The sequence below is a fragment of the Leptidea sinapis genome, chromosome 6 (genome assembly GCF_905404315.1).
Source record: "Leptidea sinapis chromosome 6, ilLepSina1.1, whole genome shotgun sequence".
NCBI lineage: Eukaryota > Metazoa > Arthropoda > Insecta > Lepidoptera > Pieridae > Leptidea > Leptidea sinapis.
Window position 1 is genome coordinate 13461018 of NC_066270.1, and position 21193 is coordinate 13482210.

The 21193-nt window shown below is 37.1% G+C and overlaps 1 protein-coding gene across 2 annotated transcripts; it reads right to left on the minus strand.

Moving 5' to 3' along the window:
• Window positions 1-555: 555 nt before the first annotated feature.
• LOC126965036 (NEDD8-activating enzyme E1 catalytic subunit) lies at window positions 556-20335 on the minus strand. 2 transcript variants are annotated; one of them, XM_050808464.1, is made up of 6 exons: window positions 20243-20335; window positions 18051-18211; window positions 16946-17114; window positions 9044-9293; window positions 3742-3961; window positions 556-2631 (listed from the first exon to the last, which is right to left on the minus strand). In XM_050808464.1, the coding sequence occupies exons 2-6, from the start codon at window positions 18163-18165 to the stop codon at window positions 2417-2419; spliced, it is 969 nt and encodes a 322-aa protein (XP_050664421.1). In that variant the 5' UTR covers window positions 18166-18211; window positions 20243-20335; the 3' UTR covers window positions 556-2416. The 2 variants fall into 2 exon arrangements, with proteins under 2 accessions (XP_050664421.1, XP_050664420.1); XM_050808463.1 differs by lacking the exon at window positions 20243-20335 and adding an exon at window positions 19625-20184.
• Window positions 20336-21193: the final 858 nt, after the last annotated feature.

The window sequence follows — 21193 nt, forward strand, 5'->3', positions numbered from 1 at the left end:
ATAATAAATTCAATAACTATGCCGACGTCTATAGAGAAATTGGCCATGTCCTTTGTAATGATATTTGTTACATAATGACGCCGAAATTTGGCATAGATATAGTATGGTAGGGAATAGGACATTAAGGCTTCTTTTGACTCCGGAAAAATGTACGTATCCTGTGGGACAGATTTCTTGCTGTTTTTGTTTGGTAAAGAAATAAAATAAATATTTTTTACACTTTTTGGATGGGTGAAATCTCGTGAGTTCGCGTCATCGTGTCGTATGATATACAATCACACAATTAGTGTGAATTATTGAAAATATTTTTAAAAGAAACGGAAATTAATAATTAAATTGTTTTTCATCAAGAAATTTTAAACTTTCAATACTAAATGTTCTTAAGTTAAGTTTTGAAAACTTACAAGTTCAAGATTGTAGAGATCTACAACTGCCAATTTTAATTTTTTTCACAGAACAAGAGATAACATTTTGGTCAACACATAAAAATTTCCAAGGGATCGAGTCGCAAGCACCATCTAGTACACAATTTACAGTGTAAAATAAAACAAATGATTGTAAGTAATAATAATAATTTGATATTTGAGGCAAAACACTTATTAGCGGAAACGCTTTTTTCAAATATATATTTTAATAAGTAAGCAAATATCTAAGGTATCTGAAATCCAAAAATTCATAGTTGTTTTAAAGTCATTGCTGAAAGAAAATCTGAATACATCTCATATTTTTTTTTATTTTTGTAACTAATCACGTGAATTGAGCAGCGGGTGTCTGAGAGGTGACGCTAGTGTAGCGGTGTCAAGTGTGAGCAGGTAGGCACTTGAAGTCCAACTAGTCGTTTTTGCGATTAATATTAAAAAAAAATAGTTCCTGTTAAAAGGATAAATATAAGTTCACTTACCAACATTTTTCTGCCGTTCTGTCAGATTGATCGTGTTTTTAGCAAGATTTGTCAAATTATGCAAGTCACCGTAACCAGTATTATTCCGCACAGTTTTCGTTGTAGAAAATAAACAGCAGGGGAAGAAATTGGAATGGCGGCATCCAGCTAGCCAAGTGTATTTTTCGTAATACTTGGTATTGAAATATCTCATAATTTTACCTTTTTGTTGAGTTAAACTAATATTTTTGCATTGGTCTATAAAGAGAAACAATTTTTATTTTATCTACGAACGAAAATTGTGCAAAAGGATACATACCTAATTTATGTAAACAAATCGTATGTTACCCACAATCCCGACACTGGAATTCCTCCATTATATTTTAATTCCTTAATAGTTAGGTTTTGTGTTTAAAATAGGTAACTAGTGTAAGGAATATAAATATGATGGAGAAATTACAGTGTCGCGATTGTGGCGAAAATACGGTTTGTTTACAGAAATTAGGTACGTATCCTTTTGCATTAAATTTGTGTTATTATTCGTAAATAATACCCGGTATTCGTGAGTGATGTGAAGTAAAATGAAACAAGTAACAACGGCTATTCTAAATGCCACTGCGGCTATCGCTCAAATGATATGTCTATGTGACTCTTTATGAGTCAGTGGCGAAATAGTCGTTCGCCTTCAGGTGCCAATGGATATTTTATCTTATAACTAGGAAGCAACAAGCAAATTCACAAAACATTACTTACAACCTGAATAAAACGGCAGAAAAATGTTAGTTTTTTTTATTTATGGAATAGGAGGCCAAACGAGCGTACGGGTCACCTGGTGTTAAGTGATCACCGCCGCCGACACTCTTGCAACACCAGAGGAATCACAAGAACGTTGCCGGCCTTTAAGGAAGGTGTACGCGCTTTTCTTGAAGGTACCCATGTCGTATCGTCCCGGAAACACCGCACAAGGAAGCTCATTCCACAGCTTCGTAGTACGAGGAAGAAAGCTCCTTGAAAACCTCACTGTGGAGGACCGCCACACATCCAGATGGTGAGGATGATATCGTAACATGTGGCGTGTCGTGAGAAGGTGAAATTCGGCGGCAGGAATCAGGTTGAACAGCTCTTCGGAACACTCCCCGTGATAAATCTCGACTCTCGACGTCTCTACGCAACGCCAAGTGATCCAGCCGTTCACAGAGCGCTAGGTCCCCGACAATTCGAGCTGCTCTGCGTTGCACGCGCTCAAATGGATCGAGCTGATACTGGGGTGCGCCAGACCAGAGATGACAGCAATACTCCATGTGAGGCCGGACCTGCGCTTAAGTGAACTTATATTTATCTTTATAAGAGGAACTTAATTTTTAAATGTTAAGCGCAACTACGGCTAGGTTAGGCTTCCAGTGCCTACCGCGCTGGAAAACCAATGCACGCCCCTGTCTGTACTTATTACAGTGTGTGTTGGAATTCTGTTTTTAGTTTCCCTGATTGCTTTACATTTTATTATATCATCTTTCATTATGATATTAATATATAAATCTACCGAGACATATCAACATCATAATTTTCGGAAAATTTCAATTTAATGGTAACAGTGCTTGGAGTTGTCACGTCTGCTACTAAAATTTCAGCGCCATTGTATAAGCCTATCTCAGTTATTCTCTTCTTCAAATTATCTCTCGTCTTCTCTTCAATGCTTTTTATCGACGAAATATATAGTGTTTTATTACGACCATTTATGACAGTAGTTATACCTAGAACAAAAATTATCATCAGTAATGCAAAAAAGCAATTCATATACTTAACAAGATTATTTGATTTATGCCGTTTCTTCTCTCTCAGGGCGCAAGTTTTTTCTAAAGCAGCAGTGATTTAATTAACATGACAAAGAATTCATTAGCAATCAATCACGACATTTAATCACGACCATTGTGTTCACGAAACATCCTTACACAAACAATGACTTCAAGCTCTTAAGGTTGATTACATCCAATTTTTTTTTTTGAAAAGGAGGGTAAAATAAAGCCTGCCGTCAAAATCCACCTTTACACGACAGGCCACAAATTAGGATATCATTCCCACCATCTCGATGTGTGGTGTTCCAACAGTGCGGTTTTCACGGATTTTTCTTCCACGTACTTCAAGCTGTGGAATAAGCTTCCATGTGCGATGTTTCCGGGACGATACGACATGTGTACCTTCAAAAAAAGCGCGTACATGCGGTCAAATGGATCGAGCTGATACTGGGGTGCGGCACAACAGAGATGACAGCAATACTCCATATGTGGCCGAACCTTTGCTTTGTATAGCGATGTAGAATCTGGGCAAACGGACATGACGCTCATGGGATGGGGAGTGATGAGGCAACCGCCCATGGACATCCGCAACAACAGGTGTCAAGAGATGCGTTTCCAGCGTTTAAGGTTCGGGAAAACAGCTCACAAACAATGTGGCTGTGCGAGGCAAGAAATTTCTTGAAAAACGCGCGGTTGTGGAATGCCAGACGTCAACGTGATGCGGGTGTATTTTGACGTAATGTCCGGTGGTGGAATTCGGACGCTGGAATCAACCCGAACAGCTCCTCTGAGCACTCCCCGTGATAAATGCGGTAGAAGATGCAGAGAGAACCCACATGTCTACTCAACGCCAAAGAATTAAGCCGATCGGAGATGACTTGATCGTCGATGATTCGAGCCGCTCTTCGTTGTATGCGGTCAAATGGAAGAAGCTGGTACTAGGGAGCGCCCACCCAGTGTTGAGAACAGTACCCCATGTGAGGCGCAAATTTGCCCCTTTTATAGATAGTTATTATTAGCTGAGGCTACAAATTTACGACTTAGAAAAAGATGTTAAATTGTACATACCAGGTCTCTTCATAGCGAATGCAACATCATCACATAATTTATCATATATAGTTTGCAGTGTGGCGTTCGCTTCAATTTCCATCACACGTGTCGTATTACTGCAAGCGACACAATCCGGACGTTTCTCAGCGTTGAATGTGTATGTGTACACACCCTCGGCCATGTTGAACACCATGTAGTTATTCATATTTGCACAACATGAAGAAGCTAGTTTGAAGACCTGTTGGTATATTATAACATAAAATAATACTAGCAGCGAAACCCGGCCGGCGTTGCTCGGGTTAAATAACATCGCATGTTTAATTATTATTATCAGTTGCACGCATTTTGGAACTTCTCAGATTATTTCAGGAATTTTTATAATTTTCTAGACCGTTTCGCATCAATTTCATCAATTGTACACATTTTTAGATCATTCCAGAAAGTCTTAGAACTTTATAGATTGATTACATCAGTTGCACACATTCTGGAACTTTATAGATCATTCCCGAAATTTTCAGAATTTTACAGAAGTTTACATTAGTTGGCGAAGGATAGGTGTATATAATTTCACATTTTTGCCCTCACTCATCCCGACCAAACTCCCTTATGCACATCAGGGGACCGAGGGGTATTTGCCATCCCAACGGGAATTTGATCGAAGTTGCGGATGATAGAGAGGCACGGGAAGAGACCTATGCAAAGCCTACTACGTTGTGATATAGCCAGAGACTCTTTTTTTTTATGAAAATAAGGGACGAGACGAGCAGGACGTTCAGCTGATGGTAATTGATGCGCCCTGCCCATTACAATGCATGTAATTTCACTAGCTACGGCGACCTTCAGACCGAAACACAGTAACGTCTACACTTTACTGCTTCACAGCAGAAATAGGCGCCGTTGTGGTATCCATAATCTAGCCGGAGGCATCCTGTGCAAAGGAGCCTCCCACTGGTAAATTCTGTTCGTACTTTTACCCACATGGCTGTTTTCTGCATAACTAGGTCCAATAAGGGAACATAATTATGTAGTTATTACAATGTTGCCTTCAAATTCAAATACTTTATTTCTCAAAATAGGATAACCGCATCACTTTTTGAAGTCAAGAAAATATACAAATAATAGAATAATACAGTCCTACTGCTAAATTATTTACATTGATTTAATCCCATGCACTTTTATCTGTTATATAATCTTTAATTGTATAATAAGCTTTTTTTAAAAGTTTCTGTTTAACAAATATTTTAAACTTTTTTAATTGTAGTTTGCAAATTTCTTCAGGGATTTTATTATAAAAACGGACACATTGTCCTCTGAATGATTTGTCTATTTTCGTTAGCCTTGTGTGAATCAGAGCAAGATTATGTTTATTTCTAGTGTTGCAGTTATGAATGTCACTGTTTCTTTTAAAACGATCTATATTTTTATGCACAAATATTAGGTTTTCAAATATGTATTGACATGGTACTGTTAATATGTTGATCTCCTTAAATTTATCTCTCAACGAATGTCTACTGGACAGATTGTAGATTGCTCGAACAGCTCTTTTCTGCAGCACAAAAATCGTTGGAATATCACTAACGTGTCCCCACAGTAATATACCGTAAGACATAACAGTATGGAAATAACTAAAATATACGACACGTGCCGTGTCTTCGTTTGTGAGCTGGCGAATTTTCCTTACAGCAAATGCTGCAGAACTAAGTCTATTCGCCAAACCAACTATATGTGGACGCCTTTGGAGTTTTGCGTCTAAAGTAATACCCAAAAAAACTGTGGTGTATACAAGTTCCAAGTACTCCCCGTTCACAAGTATATTTGAATTCACATGAGTGACATTTGGGGTTATGAATTTAATACATTTACTTTTCTTACTATTCAAAAGCTAATTATTAGCATTGAACCAATGAACAATTTTGGACAAAGCATTGTTTACATCATGCAAGACTGATTCACGTCTTTTAATCTTAAATAAAAGGGATGTGTCATCAGCGAATAGAACAATTTCATGATTATCCTTAACAACATATGGCAAATCATTTATATAGATCAAGAATAGAAATGGACCAAGAATTGAACCCTGTGGGACACCCATTTTTATGGTTGATCCAGGGGCGCGCTTTCCATTTATATCAACAGTCTGAATTATATTTTCTAAATAAGAACTAATAAGTGTCAGCGCATTGTTCCTGATGCCATAGTGTTGTAATTTCCTGGGAGTCTCTTGTTGGACGCAATCGAATGCCTTAGATAGATCACAAAAAACACCGAGCGCATCCATTGAATCCTCCCAGGCATCATAGATATGATGAATAAGCTCAACACCCGCATCAGTTGTTGAGCAACCTTTCGTAAATCGTAAACTGTTTACACGTCAGCAATGTACTAAAGTGTGTCTGCATTTGATTTAAAATAAGTTTTTCAAAGATTTTACTGAAAACAGGCAATACAGATATAGGTCTAAAATTTGAGAGATCACTAGTATTACCTGATTTATAAACAGGTATTGTCTTACTGTATTTCATCAGATCAGGAAAGGTACCACAGTCAATACATTTATTAAATATTATTGCTAATTGTGGAGCTATGACAGAGATTATAGTTTTAATTAAACTGACAGAATGACCCCAGAGGTCAATTGTATTTTTTCATTTTATAGAGTTAAATACTTTAACGACCTTAGTATAGTGCACATATTGAAATTTAAAATATTTAGAACATTCTTCGACATTTTCTTTGAACATAGTTTCAGCTAGTAGAGGTGAAGAATTTAGGGACTCAGTTGTTGAGATTGGGATATTCAAAGAGAAATTGTCAAATAATGAAGCTATTTCAGTTTCTGATTTAACCGTTTTCCCGTTATATTGTAGGCAATAATCAGTCTTATGTGATTTAGACTTTCCTGTCACAGCATTAATAATGCTCCATGTGGTTTTTATTTTATCATTGCTATTCTTAATCTTTTCACTTAAAAAACGAGATTTAGCTGTTCTACATACTATTTTAAATATTTTGGAATAGTTTTTAACATAACTAATGAATTTAACACTTGTGTTAAATTTTTTCTCATTATATAATTCATACAGTCGTTTTCTACTTTTATGGATGCCTACAGTAGACCAGTCACTAAAGCATGGCCTTTTATTTATAAAAATAGTCTTGGGTAAATACTGAGTTATATTCCTCACTAACAATTTTAAAAAATGCATTATAATGTGTATTAGGGTTTTCACATACTTTAAGTGAAGGTAGTTTTAACATCAAGTTATGTTTGAACATTTCAAAGTGTTTTGTGGTTTTTGTTATTACAGTACATTCTTCTTTAGATTTATTTGTAATACTAGGCAATTTAAATTGTACTTGCTGACCACAGTGGTCAGAAGTAAGCTTACTTATAATATACTTATTAGTTATTGTATTACAATCTGTAAAAATATTGTCTATGCATGTTGCTGAAAAAGATGTAAGTCTAGTAGGTTCTAAAAATATATTTTTACAGTTAAATGATTGAAACAAACTTTTTAATTTGATGCACAAAGAGGAATTTTCCAATAATAAATCTACATTGAAGTCTCCACATATGATTTTTTTTTTTGTTTTTATTACAAATCATTGATAGAGCTTTCTCCATTACATTTTCAAAACTGTCATATGGTGCCGAGGGTGGTCTGTATATGGAGCAATTAATTATTATGTCTCATAATAATTAATTGCTCCAATTCAACACAGGCTATTTCAATAATCCGTTCTATTGAGAGTCTGACAATGTCTTTCCTTTAATTTTGGTGCCTTAACCTAGACTAATAACTAATTCTACTTTAACTTAAACTGCTTGATAGATTAAACTAAGAATGGACACACCATTAACACATTTTTTAATGTCTCTATTAAGGGGAAGTCACTTTGTTGTGCCTTTTATAATATACTAGCTGACCCAGCAAACGTTGTTTTGCCGATATTAAAATCGCGATACAAAAGTAAGTGTTGATCGTAGATGGGTGAAAATTTGAAGTTGTATGTATTTTTAAAGTTGTATCATAAAAAAATAAATAATTTATCTAAAAATTTAAAAAAAAAATTGGGGTGCTACTCTTAACATTTAGGGGGATGAAAAATAGATGTTGTCCGATTCTCAGACCTACCCAATATGCACATGAAATTTCATGAGAATCGGTACAGCCGTTTCGGAGGAGTTTAACTACAAATACCGCGACACGAGAATTTTATATATTAGAAGATTAGTTAAATATGCATATTTAAATAACATGTTTTGAACAATTGATGGTTATTTTTGTTTTAAATTAATAGTTTGAATGAAAACAATGATGAAGTTCAATTCAGATTTTCCATCAGCCTCGAAAATCCCAGGGGATTTTTCGGGTTTTCCCATTCCCATCGTATAATCAGTCCATTACTTAGGACTTAACTTGAACTAAATTTTACACATAGATAATATTATGATATCATACTAATATGCAAGTTTCTAACAGTGGGAAGCTCATTTGCACAGGATGCCGGCTAGATTATGGGTACCACAACGGTGCATATTTCTGCCGTGAAGCAGTAATTTGTAAGCGTTATTGTGTTTCGGTCTGCAGGGTGCCGTAGCTAGTAAAATTACTAAGCAAATGAGACTTAACATCTTATGTCCCAAGATGGTCAGCAATAGGCCAGTTTCATCTATCAAAATTAAATTTTGAAAGTTTGTTATTTAGCGAGGTTTTACCTTAGAAGAAATACGGATTCAATACTAATGTGTTACAAAAACATGAGAATTATTTATATTATCTAAATTAAAATCATAGTTTTGTTATATTTATGTCACGTGGCCGAAAATGCCGAACGCCATTTTGTGACGTCACTATAACAGAAACAATATATTTTTAGCAACACACCAACGATACGGACTATGAAAGGTCATTCTTATATTTATAAAAATTAATAAGAATTGCCCTGGACATTTGACGTTTCTTTATGTTATGATGACGTCACGACCATGGCGGTTTCTTTTTTGGCGCGACTATTTATCGTTTAAATTAAAAACAATTTTGTCAATGCACAAAGTGGAATTATTTTGAGGATATAAAAATACCAGTTGGCTATCGAGTCTTTACGATCATTTTTGAATATATTTTAAAAATTCGAAGAATGGTCTGTTGTAGTGCCAATCACAATTTTTGGGTTTTACAAGAATCCTAAGCGGCACTGCACTGTAGTGGGCAAGCTGCATCAAATACCATCAGCTGAACGACCTGCTCGTCTCGTTCTTATTGTCATAAAAAAAAATTTAGTCATCTTCTACCGAATCTTTAAAAAAAATTACCTCCGTAGCACATGCTGCGGCAATGGCTGCATTTGTGCTTGCAACTGCCGGAATTATGTTCTTCAAAACACCCTGAGTAAGTCTGTATGTAACATTTGCTATTCCGTGCTTCATAGCCCTCTCTTGTGCCTTTTCGTACACCCAAGCCACATGCTGAGGATTGTCTCCATCGAGAACTGTTGATTCTCCCCAAGGATTCTCCTTAGCCCATTGAATTACTTTCACATATTCAACACAATGTTCCGGCAATCTGCAAATAGATGTCCTTTATTAATAATTATTAATTTACAGACATTATTAAGTCAAAAATAAATATTAATTAACTCAAAATCATCCAAAAATAATAAAGGTCGAATTAGGCTAGAAGACATCAAGAAAAGCACAAAGGTTCGAGACATAGGAACAAATATCAGGAAACTGAAATGGAAATGGGCTGTGCTTATGAGTGGAAGGAAGGAGAAGTGGAACAAAAAGGTCACAGAATGGTATCCTAGGAATGGCATAAGAAACAGGGGAAGACCCCGCCAAAGATGACCAACAAAGTGGAGCCGGGTTGCCAAAGACAGCAAGGAGTGGAAAAGGTTGGAGAAGGCCTATGCCAATTGGCAAACAGCTGAAGACTACCTGGATTTTATATAAGTTAGATATAAGAAATTGTATTGTTTGTTTTAAGTTGAATAAAAGGCTTTATTATTATTATTATTTATTTCAAGACATTTTTGTTAAATATTCTTTTTCCTTCTGCGGTGGTTCCAAGATGATATGACATGGGTACATTCATAAAAACAAAATTTTATGAACGATGCGGGACTCGAACCCACGACCTCAGGCGTTCAGTGCCCTTCAAGTGACGGAGAGCCCTCGCACGGAACCCGAATCGGTCGCGGGTTCGAATCCCGCATCATTCATAAAATTTTGTTTTAAAATTTTATTTGTGTATTATAACTGCGACGGCGACTTCTAAGTCCCTATAGCTCCTAATAATTTTATAGAATATTTCTTAAGCTTGGGAAATTTTATTATATGGAAAGGAATAATTGGCTAGAGCTTAGCAGAAAGGAACCAGTCCACTAATTCATAACAAAATTACTGTATGACACCCCGAACAAGACTTATCCGATATTTCTAATATTAATATTGTAATTTGTAGCAAATATTGAACACATCCACAAAAAATATACTAAAAGTCACAAAACAAAATAATAACTATCTTTTGATGTTGGACCTCAAATACTCAGCTTAGCTTATATGTGGCTGTACTAGTTCGGTATATGAACTAGCCATATCTGACCATACTGCAGAGGGTTGTCCAAGTTCCAACTAAGAAAAGCATTCTTCTAAGCCACTGGTACATTCATAAACGGCAATTTTCGATTGAAAATATGAATAAATAATATGACTGAATAAGTTGATGACCCAAATTTGGCATACTTACAATATTTTTTTAGACTTGATATTACTATTCTATAATTTATGTTTCCCTATTGTAAAAATAAAAATATCCTCAACAAAGCGACACAGATGGCTCTCCAGGGGTATAAGAACCTGCTCTAAAATTAAAAGGAAGCCTATGTGGATGTCAAGATTAACTAAATGTAAATCAGATATAATTAAATTAAAGGTTTATTCCAAAAGATTAATATCAATTATAAAACTAACACAGAGGTCTCAAAATAACTATATAATAAAAAAATCCTCTAATAAAACAAAAGCCACTTGGAATATAATAAACGGTACCTTGAACAATATCTCTAGAGAAGACATAGATGCCATTAGAATTGGATCAAAAATTGTCACTGATCCTCAAATGATAGCGCAGGCATTCAACAATTTCTTTATAGATGAAATTAACAACAATTGCAAAAAAGTGGTTATAATGATAACCCCAAATACATCACTAGAGACCATCAACCTAACTCACTTTTTTTTAACCCAACATGCTCCTATGACATTCTGGGTGCAATAAAGTCATTAAATTAATTTTGCCCTGTACTTTCTCCGGGGCGTAAAAAGAATAGGGGAGTCCCAGGCCCATGGGTGTCGTAAGAGGCGACTAAGGGCTTTTTAGAAGTGGGAGAGTCACGCTGCCGTCTTATGACGTCAGCACAATCGGGCCAGACTCGTCCGGGTTAATTACCACACTCGCACAGAATACCGGTGTGAAGTAGCGGCCTAGTGCCGCTATGTTTCGCATAGGTTAGTGTCGAGGACCGGAGGCCATCCCTTCCCCCCCCCCCCCCACAAATTATGAGAGCGGTCCGTAAAAAGATATTACCCCAGGAGGGTACCAGCTCTACCAGAGCCGGAGAATCCCTCCCCGAGCACTCTCGCTCGGGCCGCCCTTCGTATTCTGGGGTGGGCACAGAACCGCGCATGACCGAGGACAAACGAGGCAGTAACACCACGGCACCCCGCTCCACGCTCAACGTGGACTTTTGCAATATCAGGGGAATTCACTCCAATTTAATCGCCGTCCACCACCACCTTGAGACGGCGCAGCCGGCCTTGTGTTTCCTTACGGAGACGCAGATATCTCGACCTAGCGATACGTCATATTTAACGTACCCCGGGTACAAATTTGAGCACAACTTTTTGCCTCATGCCGGGGTATGTGTGTACGTTAGGGAGGATATCTGCTGTCGCCGTCTCGGCAATTTTGAGGGTAGGGACCTGTCTACTCTCTGGCTCCGCGTAGATTTAGACGACCGCGTCCGTATCTATGCGTGTGTCTACAGGTCCCATAGTGGTAACGCAGAAACCGATCATCTCATGGGCTGCGTTCAAGCTGCAATTGACGTCGTGCTTGCACAGATCCCCTCCGCTGAAATCGTGGTCTTGGGTGATTTCAACGGGCACAATGCCGAATGGCTTGGATCACGTACCACAGACTACGCAGGGCGATCTGTGCATAATTTTGCATTGGCGTATGGTCTGTCCCAATTGGTTGAGTCGCCAACGCGGCTCCCGGATGTGGATAGCCACATGCCGTCCTTATTAGATCTTCTGCTGACTACACATCCCGATGGTTACCACGTCGTTGTCGACGCCCCTCTTGGAACGTCCGACCATTGCCTGGTCAGGAGTGTAGTGCCTATCCGACGCCAACGTCGCAGACCACCAGCGACCCGCCGCGTTTGGCAATACAAGTCAGCAGATTGGGATAGGATGCGTTCCTTTTTTGCATTCTACCCTTGGGGCAAGGTTTGTTTCTCTTCGGATGATCCTAGTGCCTGCGCCATTGCAGTAGGCGATGTGATACTGCAGGGCATGGATATTTTTATACCAAGCTCTGTAGTACCGATCGGTGGCAGATCACAGCCCTGGTTCGATGCGTCAGTTAAAGCAGCATCTGACTGCAAAAAACAGGCGTATCGAACTTGGGTTGCGGCGCTGGGCACAAAGGATCCGAACTGCAAAGTTCTTAAGAGGAAATATAACCGTGCCTCCAGATTTTTTAAGCGGCAAATCGCCCGTGCGAAGTCTAAGCACGTCGTCAAAATCGGCGAGCAGCTTTCCAGTTACCCGACCGGAACACGCAAGTTCTGGTCGTTGTCAAAAGCTGCTCTTGGTAACTTCAACCAGCCGTCCATGCCGCCGTTGCACATGAGGAATGACACCCTGGCCCATACGGCAAAAGAGAAAGCCGAGCTCCTGTGCGCTCTTTTCGCCTCCAACTCGACTCTTGACGACAACGGAAAAACACCGCCGACCATCCCGCGGTGTCAGAGCTCTATGCCTGAAGTACAGTTCAGACAGAAAACTGTTAGGCGAGCTCTGTTTTCGTTGGACGTCAGGAAGTCGAGCGGGCCGGATGGCATTTCTCCAATCGTGCTTAGAACGTGTGCCCCTGAGTTGACGCCGGTGCTAACGCGTTTATTCCGGCACTCTTATTCCAAAGGCGTAGTCCCTGACTCATGGAAGTCAGCCCTTGTCCATCCGATCCAAAAAAAAGGAGACAGTTCGGATCCGGCGAACTACAGGCCTATTGCTATCACCTCCCTGCTCTCCAAAATCATGGAGAGCATAATTAGCCACCAGCTTTTAGTATACCTAGAGGGTCACCAGTTGATCAACGACCGACAGTACGGGTTTCGCCATGGACGGTTGGCAGGTGATCTTCTGGTATACCTAACACATAGATGGGCGGCGGCTATTGAAAGCAAGGGGGAAGGCCTGGCAGTTAGCCTGGATATAGCGAAGGCCTTTGATCGTGTATGGCACAAGGCGCTCCTCTCAAAACTTCCATCATTTGGGCTTCCCGAGAGCTTGTGCAAGTGGACCTCCAGCTTCCTCACTGGGCGTAGCATACAGGTCGTTGTCGACGGATATTGCTCGAACCCGAAGCCCGTGAATGCTGGAGTGCCCCAAGGCTGTGTGCTATCTCCTACGCTGTTTCTTCAATGTGTCCAACATATCAATGATATGTTGGACACCTCCAACATGCATTGCTATGCAGATGACAGCACTGGTGATGCCGTATACACAGGCCATGCAGGTCTCTCCTTGGAAATCGTCGACCAGTGCCGGGAGAAACTTGTGTCTTCTATCGAGTCCTCTCTCGTGAAGGTCGCGGAATGGGGTAAATTGAACCTTGTCCAATTTAACCCCCAGAAGACTCAAGTTTGCGCGTTTACCACTAAAAAAACCCCATTTGTCGTATCACCGCTCTTCGAGAACACTTCTCTTAAAGCCGCGCCTAGTATCGGAATACTGGGTCTCGAAATCTCGAGCGATTGCCAATTCCGTGGCCATCTGGAGGGCAAAGCCAAATTGGCTTCGAAGAAGCTGGGCGTCATCAATAGAGCACGGCAATACTTCAAGCCGGCCCACATTCTAGCGCTCTACAAGGCGCAGGTCCGGCCACACATGGAGTATTGCTGTCATCTCTGGTCTGGTGCACCCCAGTATCTGCTCGATCCATTTGACCGCGTGCAACGTAGAGCAGCTCGAATTGTCGGGGACTCAGTGCTCTGTGAACGGCTGGATCACTTGGCGATGCGTAGAGACGTCGCTTCATTGTGTGTCTTCTACCGCATTTATCACGGGGAGTGTTCCGAAGAGCTGTTTAACCTGATTCCTGCCGCCGAATTTCACCATTGCACGACACGCCACAAGTTAGGATATCATCCCCACCATCTGGATGTGTGGCGGTCTTCCACAGTGCGGTTTTCAAGAAGCTTTCTCCCTCGTACTACAAAGCTGTGGAATGAGCTTCCTTGTGCGGTGTTTCGGGGACGATACGACATGGGTACCTTCAAAAAAAGCGCGTACACCTTCCTTAAAGGCCGGCAACGCTCTTGTGATTCCTCTGGTGTTGCAAGAGAATGTGGGCGGCGGTGATCACTTAACACCAGGTAACCCGTACGCTCGTTTGTCCTCCTATTCCATAAAAAAAAAAAAAAAAAAAATTAAATTAATTAAAAAACACAAATAGTAACGGATATGATGATCTAAATACAACAGTTATAACATATGTCACTACCATAATAGCCCCAGTATTAAGTTACATTATGAATCAGTGTATCGAATATGGTATATACCCAGGTAAGATGAAACTTACAATAATAAAACCAATTATTAAAAAAGAAGACAAACTGGATATGCAATTTTACATGCCTTTCGCCTTGATTCCAACCTTATCAAAAGTTTTTGAAAAAATTATTAACAAAAACATGTATTCTTACTTTGAAACATTTAATATTTTGACTAAGGAGCAAGTAGGCTTTAGGAAAAATAAGTCTATCAATGAAGCAATTTATAACTATTTGGAAGCTGTAATGACTAGTTTAGAAAATAGAAAAACGAGTGACAGCAATATTTATCGACATGACCAGAGCTTTTGACTATGTCGACCATATAATACTGATCAATAAATTAGAAATGTATGGCATAAGAAACAATGCTCTTCATTTAATTAAATCATTTTTATCAGGTAGACAACAATAGACAGATATAACTAAAATAAATCTTATAAATAAAACCAAAATGAAATATTTAACAGAACCCCAGAAAACAACATTTGGCGTGCCCCAAGGCAGTATTCTAGGACCACTGCTTTTTCTTATTTATATAAATGACCTTCCTCAAACTATTAAGGATCCAATGGTCCTATTTGCAGAGAATAGTACTGCCATATTTATTGACAACAATCCATTAACATATGAAAATTACATAAACAATTCGCTTAACGAACTAATAGAGTGGTTAAATTATAATAATCTAAAAATCAATCTAAATAACAATAATAAAAATAATAAAACATGCATGACGAAATTTGCTTACAAAACACACAATCTTATGGATTAAATATAAATTATGACGGTAAAGCGATAAATGAAGAGAAGTCCACAAAATTCTTGGGCATTTATCTTGACCACAATCTGTCATGGAGAACACACATAGATTATGTCATTAAAAAACTAAATAGATTCACATTTGCTCTACATATGCTGAAGAAGTTAGGATATCATCCTCACCATCTGGATGTGTGGCGGTCCTCCACAGTGCGGTTTCCAAGGAGCTTTCTTCCACGTACTACAAAGCTGTGGAATGAGCTTCCTTGTGCGGTGTTTCAGGGACGATACGACATGGGTACCTTCAAAAAAAGCGCGTACACCTTCCTTAAAGGCCGGCAACGCTCCTGTGATTCCTCTGGTGTTGCAAGAGATTGTGGGCGGCGGTGATCACTTAACAACAGGTGACCCGTACGCTCGTTTGTCCTCCTATTCCATAAAAAAAAAAAAAAAGAAAGTAGTTGATATGACTGTGGTGTTAGCAGCATATCATGCGTATGTAGACAGCACTCGGAGATATGGGATACTATTCTGGGATAATGCTCCAGGGATCTATGAAGTATTCAAAGCTCAAAAGAAATGTGTCAGATCTGTCTGTTCACTAAAAGCAACTGAATCATGTAAACCTCACTTTATTAAATTAAATATTCTTAGCATGCCATCAATATATATTTATGAAGTAGCAGTTATGGTAAAATAATATCAATAACTATGAAACCCTAATTTCGAAACGAAACGACAACAAATTACGACCTTTGAAGTCCAGAACAGAGTTGTATCGGAACAGCATCTTTTGCATGGGACCAACAATTTACAATAAGTTACCTGACAATATGAAGCGCGAAAATATATTCTACTTTAAAAAGTCACTCAAATCTTACTTGATGAAAAAAGCATATTACTCATTGAAAGATTTTCTTGACAATAAAATAGTAAATAATAAAAATTAACTTCAACTGAACTCATCATTGTGTAGCTAATGACATTATATTATAAATTAAAATGAATAAGTCTATGAAATAATAACTATTGTATGATTTATGTTAATTTAAGTTTGCTTGGGATGTATATCTTTTTTTAGTATAGTACAGTTTATACTTGTTACAGAAATTAAAATGTGAACTGACTATGTATTCCACTATAAGTTTGCATGCCTTATGGGTTAGGATAAGAGCACCTGTTAATTATAAGCTAACATCTTCTGTGCCTACCTAACACAGTATGTAACTTAAAAAGTAATGAACAATCCACACCTCTAGGGTACTGTCCGAGCGTCCTACTAACTGAGCCAACTGTTCCTGGATTCACAATAAATATATGGGAAAAGCAATTAAATGCATAAACCCTATCTAAAACAAATGGTTTACTCCGATCATAAACTTCTTCCTTCCTTAAAGGCCGGCAACACTCTTGTGATTCCTCTGGTGTTGCAAGAGAATGTGGGCGGCGGTGATCACTTAGCACCAGGTGACCCGTACGCTCGTTTGTCCTCCTTATTCCATAAAAAAAAAAACTTATTATTATGTTTGGCAGTTAGAAGTTACTCTCCAAGTTGTAAGTACATTAAAAACCCACCATTATTAAATAGATAATTAGATCATTATAATACCTTGGTGTATTTGCAATGGTACATAAAGGAAATGTTTTTTGTGGTGGATAGAAGTCAAGTGTGCATTCAATACATGCACTCATTCCTGGAAGAATAACTCTTGCATTTCCTTTAAATCCCTCGGTTCCACCATCAACCAATGGTATTACACTAGATTGGTCTAAGCTCCCTGAAATAAACAACAATATGTTAGCAAAATTGAAATAAACATAATTCATTCTCACACATCATCACTTGGTTCTTGCACCCTTAAAATCAGTTTGAACAAGCCCAGGACATAATCAGGTTATAAAAATTAGATATTAACTGACACAGATGTTGTGCCACAAGTTTACTTCAGTTATTTTCACGGTATTATGTTGTATGATATATTTTTAATGGCACAGTGCAGTCGATATGAATACCATCCTTGTGCAGAAGAGGGTTATTCATGCTATTTATAACCGAGAATCATTAAGAGGAAAATTTAAAGAAATAAAAATTTTGACTGTTGCATCTCAATATATTCTTGATAATGTTCTTTATGTTCATAAGCACATTAACAAATTTGCTAGAAACTGTGTCAATCATAATGTTACAAAAAATGTGTTACCAAATTCAAAAGAATTGTTAAAAATGTTTGTCCTAAAGGTTACTATAACTGATTATACAAGTGAAACCAAAGACTGACAATGGAGTGAACACCCTCATGCTATTTAATTATAAATTTTATTGTAGCCTGCTGAGTTTCTTGTGCCCGTTCTTCTCAGGTCTGAGGCATACTATTTCAAATGCATGGTAGTTTTTGACATTCAATACTTGATTTTGAATTCTATTTTGAATAAAAATATTTGAATTGCTTTAAATAGGTCAATTAAAGCTTAATTAAGCCTGCACATGAGAAGCCTGTAAAGTGAAGGCTTTGATCATTGATAACTATGCTCTCTTGTTTATTAGGTTCTAGGTGTTTCATATAATGACATGGTCACAAAGTAATTATGATTTTGAAACAAAGCTGCTGTATTGCATGACATTGTATGTTGAATCATTTAAATTCTGTTTTTTTTTTATAGTATTCATAATATATGTATTATAATATGTAGTTCATAATAAATCATTATCTTACTGTCATCATTATATTGTAATAGAGACATTAGCATTCCATTTAACCATCTCCTTGCAATAATTGAGTCAAGACCACAGACTACAATATGAAATTGTCTATAAAAACCATCATCCATATCTTGTATAGCACAGTGGTGAGCAATAGCCTCACAACCTGGTATCCTGGAAATTAAAGGATCTGAATGTAATATTACATTATAACTACCCTCCTTAAGTAATAAAACTGCCCCAATGTTATATAAAATCCATCTAGAAGTGAATAGGATAACAAAATGCACAGCATTTGGGAAAAAACATTATATAAACATAATAAAAATTTATACTTAAATCACACTCATTTATGTATATATTATGGTAAAAGGTAATGAATGTGATATAATAATACCTAATTCCCACTACATAAGCAATGGGTGTTGAATGAACGAACCAGTTCAATCAACCCGTCGACAATGTGTAGACGGTTCACATATTTCTATTGGACTAGTTCTTTCTTATACTATCACAGACATAACCAAGGATTTCGTTTATCATATGTTTAAGCCAGAAAGTAAATTTTAAACTAAGGTTATTAATTTAATCTGAACAAATTCTTAGGTTACAATTTACATTCTGTTTAGGCTTACAATTTACATAAAATTCAAATAAAGTCATCATTAATAATTAATAAAGTCTATTTTAACCACAGTGGTTGCAACCAGCCAATACAGTTGATTCGGTCATTCTGTCTTGCAAGCGCAACATAAACTCATAATAGACCATCTAAGGTATACAGTCCCAGATTTGAACTGGTTGATTGACTAGTTGAAGAAATAAAATGAACAATCTAGTTTCGTTCACACTAAATGTGTTGATGAACCATCAATACTCTACATTTGTTTATTGTAAAAAAGTTGTGAAAGTCATCACTTTAACTGCATGTTATTAATAATTAATTCACCTGTCTCTTCCATAAAAGGTATAAAGCAAGGTTGAAATCATACAATGGTTAAGTTTAGCTAAAGTCAAACAAGAACTGAAAAAATTATTTTCTACTATCAAAGGCTATGTATAATACAACTCAATATTAAAATCTCTCAAAACTAGCAGAATTTAACTACATACTACTCAGTATTGTCATATTATTTGATTTTACTAAAATAAAAGAAAGTCTTTTATGGCAGTTAGTATTATTGCAAAGAACACTTATTTTTCTGTATCATGGTTGGAAATACTCTCACTACTCGCCAGTACAATTGCAATATTGAAAGACTTTCCTTATCCTCCCGATTTCTTATCATTGCCTGCACATTCTTGCTGACTGCATGTAGGTAGGTAAGTATTAGCAACCTTGTCAACAAAAATTGTTATTTGCAAATACTAAATTTATTCCATTCATGATTCAATCCATTCCCCTGTTGCTTGATCAAGCAGGCTCAGATGTGTTGTGTAGATTATTTTTGAAGCTACTCCTAGGAGTGATTAGTCACTTGCAACATTAAATTACTTATTATCACTACTGAACTTTATGTTACCAGTAATAACTATATTTTTTTGTAGATGTTACTATACTATGATAATAGTCCGGAAATTTAATACCTTTTATTCACAAATTCTACAGCACATTTTGCTTTTGACAAACCAATATCCGTTTTCCTGAACAAGAACTGTCTATTGAGATTAGACAATTCTATGGTATCCATATCAATTATATGAATCTTTTTGAAGCCCATCAATGCTAAATCTTTAAGTAATTCACAACCTAGACCTCCAGCCCCCACTATTAAAATTTTACAAGAATTCATCAAAAAGTCAAGTATTTCAGCAGATGGTTCAAAGTCTGGATGGCAAAATGGCCCAGACCTTTCCAAAACTTTTCTAATATTAAGCCATCTTCTTTGTTGATATTCCTGTGATTGAATTTCGCCGGTTGCCATGTTTATTTTTTAATGTTATTCAATACAATAACAGTGTACAATTTAAAACGATGCAATGAAATGTGAAATTGTCCAATTATACTTGCGATTTTACGGATATAAATATTCAATATGCCAATGTTGTAGAATGATATTTATTTGAATAATTGGACACCAGAAAATTAAAGCAAAACTTTTTTGAATCTTCTCCCTACACTCCCAAGTCCCACACAACTCCCACAGCCTAGCGAAACCACAGAACACTTTTACACTAAAGTTCCCTATATATTATTATACCTACTCTTTGCTCTAAAGTCTACGAGAGCGAAACTCTCTAGTCTCCTCCCTAGAGTAAATATGTTCCTTGCTCCTCAGAGTCAACAGTAATTATTACTCTAACGAGTCTCTAAGAAAAAAGCGATTGTATGAAACGCGCAGTGATTAATAGTTTGACAGATGACTGCTATAATCATGTAAAAACGGAGATACCTAGCGGAAATCCTCTATGGCAATCCTCTCTAAATCTCTATATGCAACTGTTCGCTTTCAAACTTAGCGGGATTATACTTCGACTTCGTCGCCATTTTGTAAATAATGTTTCTATAGTCTAATACTCTATCTACGACTATTTCAAACTTATGTCAAATCTCACTGAACGTTTCATCCTTACACTAAATTTCAATTTTTACGCAGTTTCGCCTCTTTAGTGAGTTCAGTGCGTTCACAGTTATTTTACCTCTAGCCGTTATGTTAGCTAACCTGAGCGTTATATTGCCATATTCAGCTTCTATGACTCCCTCAAACGACAAGTTAAATTTTACGGTATTGATGATATTTTTTTCTTACAATATAATGATTTGAACGTAAAGTTTGTAATAAGATCTTTTGTTATCGGGACGGTTGAACGCATTCAAATTTATATTTGGAGTCATTACAGACATTTGCTTACCAAATTTTAATTTTTATTATGTAAAGGTTAATTTTCAATAATAATTACATCAGTGGGATATATTTATTATTATAGTCTATTTTTCTAACTTCCTAACAAATGTGGCGTACAGAGAAGCAGCTCGTACCAAGAGATAATTCGTACAGATCTTAAACTTAACAGAGAACGACTGAAATTAATGATTTTTATGCAGTGAATGAAAAGTATCGGGTAGAAGAGTAGAAATAATACGACAAGTTATTTTAATAGTTTTATTATTCGGATTCCGATGATAAAAAATATATCTATCTTATAATATAATTT